Source organism: Punica granatum, chromosome 5 (genome assembly GCF_007655135.1).
Source record: "Punica granatum isolate Tunisia-2019 chromosome 5, ASM765513v2, whole genome shotgun sequence".
Taxonomy (NCBI): domain Eukaryota; kingdom Viridiplantae; phylum Streptophyta; class Magnoliopsida; order Myrtales; family Lythraceae; genus Punica; species Punica granatum.
In genome coordinates this window covers 30,262,674-30,274,903 of record NC_045131.1, presented here as the reverse complement: position 1 = coordinate 30,274,903, position 12,230 = coordinate 30,262,674, and the positions used below count along the sequence as shown (strand labels likewise).

General features: G+C 39.2%; 3 protein-coding genes across 6 annotated transcripts; 1 reads left to right on the top strand and 2 right to left on the bottom strand.

The window, feature by feature from the left end:
• Positions 1–1,232: 1,232 nt before the first annotated feature.
• LOC116209152 (axoneme-associated protein mst101(1)-like) lies at positions 1,233–1,775 on the bottom strand. Its single transcript, XM_031542708.1, has 2 exons — positions 1,550–1,775; positions 1,233–1,462 (listed from the first exon to the last, which is right to left on the bottom strand). The coding sequence occupies exons 1-2, from the start codon at positions 1,773–1,775 to the stop codon at positions 1,233–1,235; spliced, it is 456 nt and encodes a 151-aa protein (XP_031398568.1).
• A 2,119-nt stretch (positions 1,776–3,894) lies between these two features.
• On the top strand, positions 3,895–7,916 carry LOC116208734 (phosphatidate cytidylyltransferase 2). 2 transcript variants are annotated; one of them, XM_031542285.1, is made up of 12 exons: positions 3,895–4,137; positions 4,882–5,017; positions 5,097–5,350; positions 5,469–5,620; positions 5,717–5,858; positions 6,043–6,199; positions 6,318–6,365; positions 6,459–6,545; positions 6,685–6,813; positions 6,909–6,965; positions 7,177–7,260; positions 7,366–7,916. In XM_031542285.1, exons 2-12 carry the CDS (start codon positions 4,949–4,951, stop codon positions 7,453–7,455), a joined length of 1,269 nt encoding a protein of 422 aa, XP_031398145.1. In that variant the 5' UTR covers positions 3,895–4,137; positions 4,882–4,948; the 3' UTR covers positions 7,456–7,916. The 2 variants fall into 2 exon arrangements, with proteins under 2 accessions (XP_031398145.1, XP_031398144.1); XM_031542284.1 differs by having other exon boundaries at positions 3,898–4,056.
• A 543-nt stretch (positions 7,917–8,459) lies between these two features.
• On the bottom strand, positions 8,460–11,654 carry LOC116208695 (alkaline ceramidase). Of its 3 annotated transcripts, XM_031542239.1 has the most exons (4): positions 11,403–11,653; positions 11,065–11,142; positions 9,823–10,092; positions 8,460–9,236 (listed from the first exon to the last, which is right to left on the bottom strand). In XM_031542239.1, exons 3-4 carry the CDS (start codon positions 10,074–10,076, stop codon positions 8,723–8,725), a joined length of 768 nt encoding a protein of 255 aa, XP_031398099.1. In that variant the 5' UTR covers positions 10,077–10,092; positions 11,065–11,142; positions 11,403–11,653; the 3' UTR covers positions 8,460–8,722. The 3 variants fall into 3 exon arrangements, with proteins under 3 accessions (XP_031398099.1, XP_031398102.1, XP_031398101.1); XM_031542242.1 differs by lacking the exon at positions 11,065–11,142 and having other exon boundaries at positions 11,403–11,654; XM_031542241.1 differs by lacking the exon at positions 11,403–11,653 and having other exon boundaries at positions 11,065–11,144.
• Between the last annotated feature and the right edge of the window lie 576 nt (positions 11,655–12,230).

The window sequence follows — 12,230 nt, the reverse complement described above, 5'->3', positions numbered from 1 at the left end:
ATTTTTTGCATCAGTTTGGTCATTGACTTTATCAAGTTACTTCAATTTGGTCATTGTTACATCAATTAGGTACCTCAAAAATCAAAATTGCATCAATGTGGTCCTTGTTACATCAGTTGTATCCTTCACTTTAGCATTTTGCATCAAATAGGACATTAGATTACATCAAATTGGTCCTTGATGACATAATTTAGGTCCTCAAAGGCATTTTGTTAACTTAAGGTGGTCACGCAGTTGAATGAGGGGTTATTGTTACTTCAATTTTGTGAAATGTTGCATCAAATTTGTCCTTCTTATAATTCTACTAAATTTGGTAAGTTTGGAAGGTTTAGTTTGGACGTTACATCAATTTGGACCGTAAGGAGCATGTTCTCTAGGTGACAACATTGATGTAACGTTACATCAAATTGGTCCTTTTATTGTTTTTAGGCATGATAGAGTTATGTCTGTCAATTGCATTACCTTCAACTTTGCAAAATAACTTAACATGACCAAAATAGATGCATTAACAAGTTACCAAATGTTCGCAAAGAGAGTGCACGTTACTTTACCAAAGTACCTTTACAAAAGAGAGCATAAATTACTTTGACGGAGTAACATGTATGATATTAGAGCGTTGTCCACCATCGCATATATTGCTATCTTCTACTTACACAGATAGCTCAAACCTAAATATAACCCAAAAAGTATCACATTCAACTTAATATAACTAGAACAATTTGATATGTCATTGATCAAATGCACAAAAAAGTATCACAGTCAGCTTCTTCCAGGTTCAATTTACTGAGGATGTGAGGATGAGAAGACCCCCTTGGATGGAAGTAAGCTGCAAATCTTGCAGCAGTTCTAGAGTTGGCAGTTCCCATGGTCTTTGCTGTCATTGGAGTATAAGAAGGAGCCCTGACTTTTGGGGGGGGGGGGGTATCTCACGAGTCTGTGCATACAGCAAATTAATAAAAGAAAATTCATTATTTTTCAATTAGACATACATATTATAAATTCTATAAAAAGAAAGGAAAAGTAGCTGTGAAGGTTGTGCTTCACATGGCTGTGATGTCTGAGAGGGCTGTGATGGTTGAGGTGGAGTAAAGTCAGTACTAATGTCCATCAAACAACTTCTTTTTTTCTTCCTGACCTAGAGGAGCTGCATTTGCTGGTGGAGCTTTAGAAAATGCAAGTGCTACATCATGATCATAAGCAGAACGAGCAGCATGCTGCATCTCCATCTGAGCTCATTCAGCATGTGGTGTAGCATTGAATCTATCCTTACTCTTGTAATTTGGCCTCCTCTTAACAGATTCATTCTCTTCAGTACTTTTCCTCTTCTTGTCATTACTCTTCTTCTTCTTGTCAGCACATTTCTTGTCATTACCTTTATCCTTTTTCTTCTTTGTTTTCACAGCAAGTGATTTTTTCCTTACCCTTACTTGACTTGCATTTCCATAGTACACGGTACTAGGTCCTATCCCAGTGGATTGTTAAGAATGAATGTCATCATCTTCCTCATCCTACTCCATAACTCCAGGTGGCTCGATACCAAAGCATTGACTGGCCATCCCTTCAATAAATTCTCTTTCCCTTGCCCGTGCAGCTTCTTGTTCCCTCCTCTGAAGCTCTTCATGCTCCCTCTTCTCTGCAGCTTCACGTTCCCTCCTTTCAGCTTCAATATTCTCCAAATCCCTAATCTTCCCTTTAGTGAGTTGTATAAGGTTATCTACATAGTCATGCTCATAGTACAAGCGCAACTCACTCTGATCTTGTAAGACAGTAATCATGTATCTGGCATCATGGTCTATTAGGAATGGGTTTATGGCCAAATCAAAGTTTCTAAATGTGGAGTCTCTATAATGACAGGCTGTAGGTGTACTCCATAATTCTTAGGCACCAATTCATAAATTTTAACAGCAATTAGGGTGTCTACATCTATATTTGTGAAAGTGAATATGTCACTACCCTCATAACTCTCCTTAGGACTCCCTACAAATCTTCCTCCATGATGAAAATGTACATCATTGTCTTCCACAAGTGCAAATTGCAAGAATCAGCAAAAACTACTTTATAAACCGTAAAATTTTACCTTTTCAACAAAGCCAACAACAACGATGGATTTCAACCCAAAAAAACAACCACATACAGACAAAGGTATGATCCGATTGGAAAAAAAAAAAGCTCATCTTTTTCATTAGACTACCATAACGAGCTTATAGAGAGGCAAAGACAGATCTCTATCCAACATGCAACCACAGAGATGTCATCAATGATCGAAACCCATAAAAGATCATCTTTTTCATCATGTGGGACCACAATATGATTTTAGAGAGCCAGAAAGACTTACCTAAGTATGCAGACAAAGGTACCGTCAGTTCGATCGTTTCACAAACTTTGCTTCTTTCACGCTTCACACAATGTAGACGAAGAAAGAGAGAAATGGCTTCTAAGAGAAAGAGACGAAGAGGAATGGGAAGAAACATATGAGTGTGAAATGAGCGGGAAATGGAAGAGAGAGGAGAGAAACTTGAAAAGATAGGTTGACAAAAATTAAGAGAGAGAATGTCAAGCCAGAGACCATATTGATATAATCTATTCATAGTGCCGTAAGATGGAACATCAGTACGCTTGTCCGTTACATCAGCTAGGCTTCTTCTACTTAACGGACGTCAACCACCGTCAACCAAAAGTTGTCAACTAACATTGAGGGACCTAATTGATGTAATATGGGACCCATCTGATGGGGCAATGTGTCTCGGGGACCACATTGATGCAATTTTGATTTTTGAGGGACCTAATTGATGTAACTTGACAAAATCAAGGACCAAATTGATGCAAAAAATAAGTCATGGACGAAATTGATGTAACCGTGCAAACTCATGGACCAAATTGCCTATTTAATCTAATTTTATTTATTATTTATATATCAAATTCCTTTGTAGCCGGATTTCTCCACGTGTTAGGTTCCCTCTGACCTCATCCACTCGTCGAAACGGATGCCCATATGGCTCGCCCAAGTCCCAACCTGATTCATTGCACAACCCAATCGATAACACGACGGAAGCATCTTTTCAAGAATAGCTAAGATGGGTTAGCATCTTCCCTCGTGAGATAAAAAATTTTATACCACACTACTTCATTTTTAAATTGTTATATATATGTCCGTAACAAAGACATCAATCGTTACATCGATGTAAAATAAAGTATATTTAAAATTATTAATTTTTCGTGTAGTTTATCCGCATTCAATTATAGGATGTCATGCCAAATTTATATATTTATTAAATTGGAACATAGATAAATTTACTAGCCAAGTATGAGGGGAAATTGCTCTTGGTCCCTTCTTTTTTTTTTTTTTATCTTAGCATGATTGACTAAAGCATGGAACATTAATATAAAAAGATGGCTCGATTTTGCCCATCGAACAAAATTATGCAACTATGATAATGCACGAGACTTCTCTTTTTGTTTATACGGATATATTCCTTTTTCGAAATTCAACAAAGAGAGATGAATCATCTCACATTCCTCAAAAACACCTGAGGGATTTTCGTGAAGTATACTTTCATGATTTTTCTTTTGTTATTTCGGTGAATTTCATCCTCTTTCGTGGGGGATTTTTTGGCTTGGAATGCTAATTCTCAATCTTTAGAGCAATTGTTGTTTATTCTTCGATTTTATTTTACTATTTAAACCCAACTATTTACAAACCCGATTCGTGGAGACTCGGGTTACCGCTAGTTCCAGGGAATATTTCAACCAATTACTTAATTAATACTTTAGATTTTTTAAAAGAAAATGTTTTTTTTTTCACTATTTTCGATTTTTTTGGGATTTTCTCCCAAAATAAAAAAATAAATAAATAAAAAAAAGAAAAATAAATAATGAGAAAGCCTTCGCCTTTGCCTATCTCCGATGTTCCTTATTCTCTCTTTCCTTTGCTTGCTTGCGTCTTCTCTGTAATATTATTATTCTCCTCCTTCCTCCTCCTCTTCTTCTTCTTCTTCTTCTTTGCCATCTCCGATTCCTCCACTCCACTCCTCTCGATCCTCGCAGGCGGAAGCAAAAGTCCGAATCCTCCTCTCCCTCCCTCCCTCTCTCTCTCTCTCTCTCTCTCCCCCCTTGCGTCGTCTGGACGTCTCTATCTTGGTAGATTTGCTCTTGCGATTTCAATGTCTTCTAGGTTTCCAATGGCTTCGGAGTGATTAATTTGTCCGCATTCTTGTTGCTTAGTGTCACGTGCTCGAGTATTGGCATTGTTTGAGCTCGAATTTGTGTCGCGGTTGCGCATTTCCGTGCTATTTTGGCGCATCAGTGAGCACAAGATATGAAATTGATTGCAGCGGATTTGAGGAATCTGTCTGCTTTTAATGGTTTGATGATGGCTCCGAAGTTACTAGCTAGTGAGCTGCTCTATTTTCGATCGCTTTCATGATTTGTGTTTATTGCGTGCACTGGGGTAGTAAATGCCAGCACTTTCCCGTTAAAGCACACTCTAGTTTTTGAGGCCAGAGCAATCTGATGATAATACTGTAAGAATCCGGGGTGCAGTGTCAAGAAGTCGGGATATGACATGAATAGCGGGCCATCGGTTCTGAACCTCTTTTCGAAAAAATTCGTTCTTCTATCATTATGGTTGATGTATTTGAACTGAATAAATTTGGCCTGATTCAAACTGCCAAACTTACCGAAGAACTTGGGTCAGGAATCTGCAGTTTTTCTTTTTCTTTTTTCTTTTTTAATTTTACTTGGGTTGGTTTCTCTTGTGATGCCTGACATTTGGATATCTTTTAGGAAATCTTTTGTTATGGTTATAGCGATTCTCTTTCTTCAATGAAACGAGTGAATTAAGGCTGGGGTGATAACTATTCAAAGGGTCTTGTGACTTCTCAGGTATTGGATAGCTCACTCCAAATTGATGTGCACTTCCTCTTGAGTAGCATCTACAGATAGAAGAGCTATGCAACGGGATAATAATACCAATGCGCCGAACACGCCAAGGCTCCGGCACCGAAGACGCTCAAATGAGGTTGGTCAGCGGAACATGTGTCAAAGCTGTTTTCTAACATAAATGAACGACTCCCTTCTTATTCTTTTCATGTTGCCAGGTTGTTCCAGACTCTAGTAGAGCAAATGGAGGCAATTTACTCGTTGATGATCAAAACAAGTATCGGAGCATGATAATACGTGCTCGCTCTACAGTATGGATGATTGGATCATTCGCTTTAATTATCTACATGGGCCACCTGTACATTACAGCCATGATATTTGTTATCCAAATCTTCATGGCAAGAGAGCTTTTCAGTCTGTTGAGGAGATCCCATGAAGATAGACAACTCCCAGGATTTAGGATGCTGAACTGGTAAGAGTAGGACTTTACTATCTAAATACGTACATTCAGATTTTCTTTTCGTCTGCTTTCCTACTTGTTGAACTGTAGCGGTTATTCTTTGTCGTCATACCATTCTCTCTGCATGAAGGCACTTTTTCTTCACTGCGATGCTCTTCGTGTATGGACGCATACTAAGTCAGCGGCTTGCGAATACTGTAACACCTGATAAAGTTTTATATCGGCTCGTGAGCAATCTGATCAAGTATCATACAGTCATATGCTATTCCTTGTACATCACAGGTTTGTTGGACAAAATGTTTTGTTCCTTAGTACTCAAGCAACCGTGATCATGGTAGAGAGTGAGAGTGCTTATATTGATCTTGTTGCCGCAATCAGGTTTTATGTGGTTCATTCTTACTTTGAAGAAGAAGATGTACAAGTATCAGTTTGGCCAATATGCGTGGACACATATGATTCTGATTGTGGTGTTTGTTCAATCCTCCTTCACAGTTGCAAGCATTTTTGAGGGAATATTCTGGTAATTCATCTTCACTAGAAAACAAATCTTGTATGGGATAACGTTGCTATAAATATTGCTACCTGCATCTTAGTTGTTTAAAGGGGTTTCGATGGAGCTTCTCAATTAAACACACCCCCCATATGGAAGCGCGTTTTCCCTGCTTATTGTTTCTTCTGCCAATGATGGGGTGGTCTTGATGCAGGTTTCTTCTTCCAGCAACACTGATTGTTATAAACGACATTGCTGCCTATATCTTTGGCTTCTTTTTTGGAAGAACCCCATTGATCAAGTTGTCTCCAAAGAAAACTTGGGAGGGATTCATAGGAGCATCATTCTCGACTATCATATCTGCTTTTGTGGTGAGCTTGAGAGAACATTTTTCACCGTGCAAATATTTTCATTGGAAGATCAAGTGATTATTGATTATTAAGTAAATAGTTCTTTACTGCAATCTAATTTTTGATACTTTTTATGCAGCTTGCCAATATTATGGGTCGTTCCCAGTGGCTGACATGTCCGAGGAAGGTAATAGATAATGCACCCACTTGTGTCAATGTATAAATCAAGTCCTAGGCCTGGTTAAGTAGCTTATGTCATCAAACAATTGAAACCTTACAGGATCTATCAACCGGTTGGCTTCACTGCGATCCTGGTCCATTGTTCACGCCAGAGTATTTTTCTCTTCAGGGATTGGTTCCTGACTGGGTAAGTATTAAGTATTCAAGCAAATCAAGAGTACTTCAAATCTTTGCATTCATCTGTGTGCGTTTACTCAATTTTGTGTTGTCTTTTAGTCAATTCCATTCACACGACTTTATTGCTTCATTGTTCTGTCATCACGCAGTTTCCTTGGAAAGAAATTTCTATTTTACCAGTTCAATGGCATGCGCTCTGCCTTGGTCTATTTGCATCAATAATAGCACCTTTTGGTGGATTCTTTGCCAGCGGTTTCAAGCGAGCTTTCAAGATCAAGGTTTGCTGATAAATGATTCTGTTGTCTCTGATATGGGATATATACCTGATAAACTTCAGGACCTGATCCTTGGAAATTCGCCTTTTTTCCAACAGGATTTCGGCGATAGCATCCCTGGGCATGGTGGTATAACAGATAGAATGGATTGTCAGGTGAGCTACCTCATTAGGTTTCCCTAACGTTATCTCTTTTGTGGCTAAAAACAAGGCTGTAGAGGGAGCCAAACAATAGCTATCTGTACCAGGAATCTGGATCATCCTTTACTTCGTTTACAGAATAATGCACTTTCGAAGTAGAAATTCGATGTTTTGCTGAAGGTTTGCAACTATTATTGCATCTATTTACTTTTTCTTTCTGATGTAGATGGTGATGGCGGTGTTTGCGTACATCTACCACCAGTCATTTATTGTGCCCCAGAGTTATTCAGTCGAGATGATCTTGGATCAGGTAAAAAGTGATCACATATGCACTATTTGCACAAGTTCATCCTTTTCCCCTCAGATATGATTCTAAGAAGAGAGACTTCCGGTGTTTGATTTGTTTTGGGTGCAGATAATGATGAGCCTTAGTTTTGAGGAGCAGCAAGCGCTCTTTATGAAGCTGGGGCAAATTCTCCGGGAGAGGACAGTCGGGAAGTCGTAGGAAATCTACATCTCATGAAAGGCTCAGTTTGGTTGGGTCCATTTCTGCAGCAGCTCGTCATCTTTGGCCTCGAAATCAGAGTTGATCATATTGGCTCAGCAAGGAAGGAAAAGACACGATCTGTATATGTTTTTCCTCTTAGAAGTGCTAGTAGCTATGCTCAAATCTTTTTAGGTTGGTGGCATATTTGATCTAGGTGTTTCGCTTCATGTTCTGTATAGTAACACTAGCCGATATCTTGTATCGAGAATGGCGTGGCATTGATTTTCTTAGCTAGCAAGTAGTTTGATTCTGATTGCTTTCCTGCAGGGGGTTTTATGGAGGAATAATACCTTTTTGTTAAATTTGTCACAAGCACTTTACCTGTATGATTCTTCGCATTGTCTTCTGACAATAATCAGATTCTCGCTCGCCTTTATTCACGAGCACTTAGTTGTATGATTCTTAGCGTTTTCGCCTTTATTCGCGAGCACTTTGTTATCTGATTTTTCGTGTTTTCACCTTTATTCACAAGCACTAGTAGTATGACTTTTCGTGTTTTCTGATCAGTAGATTCTCTTTGGCTCGTGCAGCACATGATCATCTCCTTTTTGAGTTTCTTCTGTTAAATGGGATGTCTATTTAAAATTTTAAATTACCATTTATATGTTTCCAGCATATGAAGTCTCTACGAGCTTCGTATAGTATACCTTCCGTTGGCAAATTGTAAAGTCCGGATTACATTTCATTGTGAAAGATCATCGGCTACCTTAACTTTGTCATCTCTATCTGTACACTCCAACAGGTTTTCTAAGAATCTGAAGAGCGGAGAGCCACAAATTCAATTGATTGAAATCTTTTCATTAGTTTAACCAATTGCCAACATGAAACAAAACCAGTATAGGGTTAAATCTATATCGTGTTCTATTTTGTTTCCAGTTCTACAATTTGGCAGGAAAAAAAAGGAAAAAAGAAACGTATCCACAGATTTCCGAGTTTGAATTCTGAGTCAAGGTGCATTAGTGTTTGCTAGTAAAGCACAAGACCTTTCATATCACCGAAAAAATGAACATAAATATATCGACTATGTCACATTTTTGTACTATTACAACTTCTAGTAGACAAGACTAGTCGGTCTAATGAATAACTTATCAAGATAGGGCAAAAACAAAACCAATAAAATAGTCCCGAGCATCTAGTTGTGCCCCGCAAAAAAATCTCAAGCGACCCCTAATAACCACAACCAAAATTCTGAACAAAAAGGAATTCCGATAGCTCCTAACGTGTTTCATTGGGCTTTCGGTTTCTCAATCTTCACATAGGGCAATACGCCCAGCATGTGAATTACCTTCGGGTTCCATCCCCGTTGCTGGGCCCGACAGAACATCAAGAATGTGTTTGCGTAGTAGGAGTTGAAGCCCATGAAGACGTGCCACAGGGCGTGTCCCTGAGGGTTCACGGGCCAACTTGACACATACTTGCAGAAGACTCGGTCGAGGAGCCCACACAAACTCCCAAGGATAAGGGTCAGCAAATAGAGCTTGGCAATCCGTTTGGCTGCGGGATCAGCTGTGTAAATGTAGTACTTGTACATCCGAGGCACACAGAGGAGGCAGAGGGCTGCATAGTGTAGCTTGAAGCCAAGCCCGAAGCGGAAGATAGAGTGTGAGACTGCAAATATGGCGCCGTAGAGGAAGAGGAACGTGGGCATCGTGCTCCGATAGTGCCAGTCTGGGGAATAAAGTATGTATATATACAGAAGCACCTCCCACACCATCGGGGTCTCATCACCCTGCTGTTGCCTGGATATGTTATGGCAAAACCAGGTTAAAGAGCTGTAATCACTGTCAGACAAACTCATCATAATAGCAGATTCCTGTTTAGATCGAAGCCAAAAGGATTTCTTCAGAATAGTATGCAGACTGGAGTTCTCATAGTCATAACTACTATTTACAGAGGAAGTATGCCACAAAACATTAAATATCGAAATCACAAAACCGTAAAAGCTTGGAAACAATGAAAGTGTTAACATATCGGCAGGGGAAAAAGACAAATCATGCGATCGCTAATGGTTAAACTTTCTAAGAAAATCCATTGTCCCAAATAATCAGAAGAAAATTTTCCTCTGAAATAACGACAGCAACATCAAAGCCACATGTGTTATGGAGCATGAGTTCCTTTCTGATCCTTCTTATCGGAGAACCTAGTCTCCATACCGAACAATGACATAAATGTATTTACCAAATCTAGATAAATGTATTTCATTGTTCAATAGATTCTAATTGCATCCATTTCAACCACACAAAATCACCAATCCCCATCATTGTAATTCCTCGTCATATGACCAAAAAGCAGTGCACTGCATAAAAGTAGGACTTTAAAACTTACACGCGTTGCAATGTGGCATGATATAGCATGCTCCCGATGGCGAGTGTCATGTTAGATATGTGAAGAATGCTGAATCTCTTCTCAAAGCGTTGTCTCAGGGCATTTATGAGACCGATAAAAGCCAAAAGGATGCAAGGGATGTTTGATATGGTGTTGTAGAATTCTGCCACATAAGAAGAATAGGCGTAGTTCTTCTCGCAACATTCAATCGTGGATGTGACCGGACCCCAAAAGCTCGAAATACCATCAGCCATTCTATTATCAGAAACCCTGCAAACAGGTAGCGCAAGCATTAGTGATACTGGGATGGTATGGGTTGCTCGATATTGGAAGATCGAAGGCACTTCCAAATCACCACCTTGGAAGGCCACGCCAAGTACAAGGAATAGTATGCTCAAGAGATACAAAACTAATGCAAAAGCAAACTGGTTTATGTATAGCAACAATCTACAACGTAGAGCACCATGGTTTATCTATAGGATCCTAATCGGATATTACTCCTACTAAAGATAAGAACAGAATCCTACCTAAGATTCTAAAAGACTTGACGTATGATAAACCTTATCTAAAAGATTTAGATTCGATAATTTAAACTAATAACTATCCTATCTCTAGCTGCTTCGAAATTTAAGTTAAATTACGAAATAAAATCTACATATCCTTCTAGAATAACCACTACTTGGGCTTGAATGAATCTCTACATACTGGACAGGCCCAGTACATATTGCCACATATAATGCAATAATGGAAACAGCAGGGCCCCCTATTTAACCCCGCAGGAAGCAATTAGGTAGGATAAAGAATGTAACCAAGAACTTCATATGATTCACGTCAACCGATTGTCGTAAGAGCAGACTCTTAATTTCTACTCGACACCATCTATAGATATAAAGTGATAAATTGCTTTTGTAATAAATTATCCCGAACCAACAGAGGCTCCAGCAGTTTTCTGACTAAAATCCTGTTTCTGTGATATCCTAGAACAAGTCGCGAGAGACCTGAGCAACCATATGAACAGGGAACATAAACACCAAGTTACCAACAGCGTACAATGAGGTGAATTCACCACTTAACAATTTCATTCTACCAGAAGGACAAACAAGAAGCTGTCCACTGGCAACCAGACAGCGCAGTAGAGAGCCCATATATATGCTTTAGAACAAGTAGTTCATCATATACAGAGCATTCCAAAACTTTAAGCCCAGAAAACCCGAACAATCTCTGGCGTAACTCGGGCATTACCTGAATCTAACTACGGACGCAAAACAAAGCAACCCCACAATTCCTTCCACGCCCCAGATCGCAGGTGACGAAAATCCGCTGGACGAGATTAACAAAGCAACCTTAATTTACTAAAAAGTTAACCATAACTTGCATCAAATAAAAAAAAGTACTGGGGAACTGCTCAGAGATCCAATCTGAACCGACCCACTCCGCACGCCGGCTGCCAAGAAATTGATTTCCTCGCCGAACGACGAAAGTTGCCCAAACTCAAAAGAAAAACACGACCCATCACAGATGATGAAGAATGGAAGAGAGATTGATGCGTGCTCGGGACTCAGAGAGGGGAAAGACATCACCTTTTTTTTCCGATCCCCTTCGGCTTCAAATTCTTCGGCTGTGCTCTCAGTGCGAGGGGAGGGATGCAAAACCGAGTTTCAGAAATCGAGCATCTCCTTTTTCTCTCTATTCAAGCACCGAGGCTACGAGGGAGACATCAATTTATATATCATTAAAAATCCCTTTTTTTTTTATGGGACAAATTACAGAGAGAGAGAGAGAGAGAGAGAGAGAGAGAGATGTTTCATTTCTTTCCTGCGGGTTTCTCAAGTCGCGACGTGTGCTGCGCTGCGGGGAAGGTCGTGTTGACTTCCGATGGTCTTTTACGTCGACCACAAAGCCCATATAAGGACATAATTGGGCCTACAGTCAGAGTCGAGTAATTGGGCCTCAAATCTTCCTGGGCCCATGCTTTTTTGGGCCGGTTGGCTCAAAAGAAATCTCGGACCTTTTAGTTCAAGGATCGAAATTAAATTTAGTGTCCCTTTTCTTATTAGTGGCCCCCACTCGAGCCACTAAACTTACCCGGAATTTCATTTTGGAAAAAGTACAAAAAAAAAAAAAATACTCTTGTGGTTTAACCTTGAGACAAATTACATCCAGTGATTTTTTCTAGGGATAATAACACTAGTTCACTTTGTTTGAAAATGAATTAATATAATTTTTGAATTAATGCGAAGATGAATCAATGTAATTTTTCATAAACAGAATATTAAGTTAGGCCCTATCCAATAAAAATTATTAAATCATGAATAGGACTATATATGAATCGATGTAATTTTGCTAATAGTATAATTCATTTTTTTTTATCTTAAAATTCTGCACGTAGGACATGTTCTTTTTCTAGT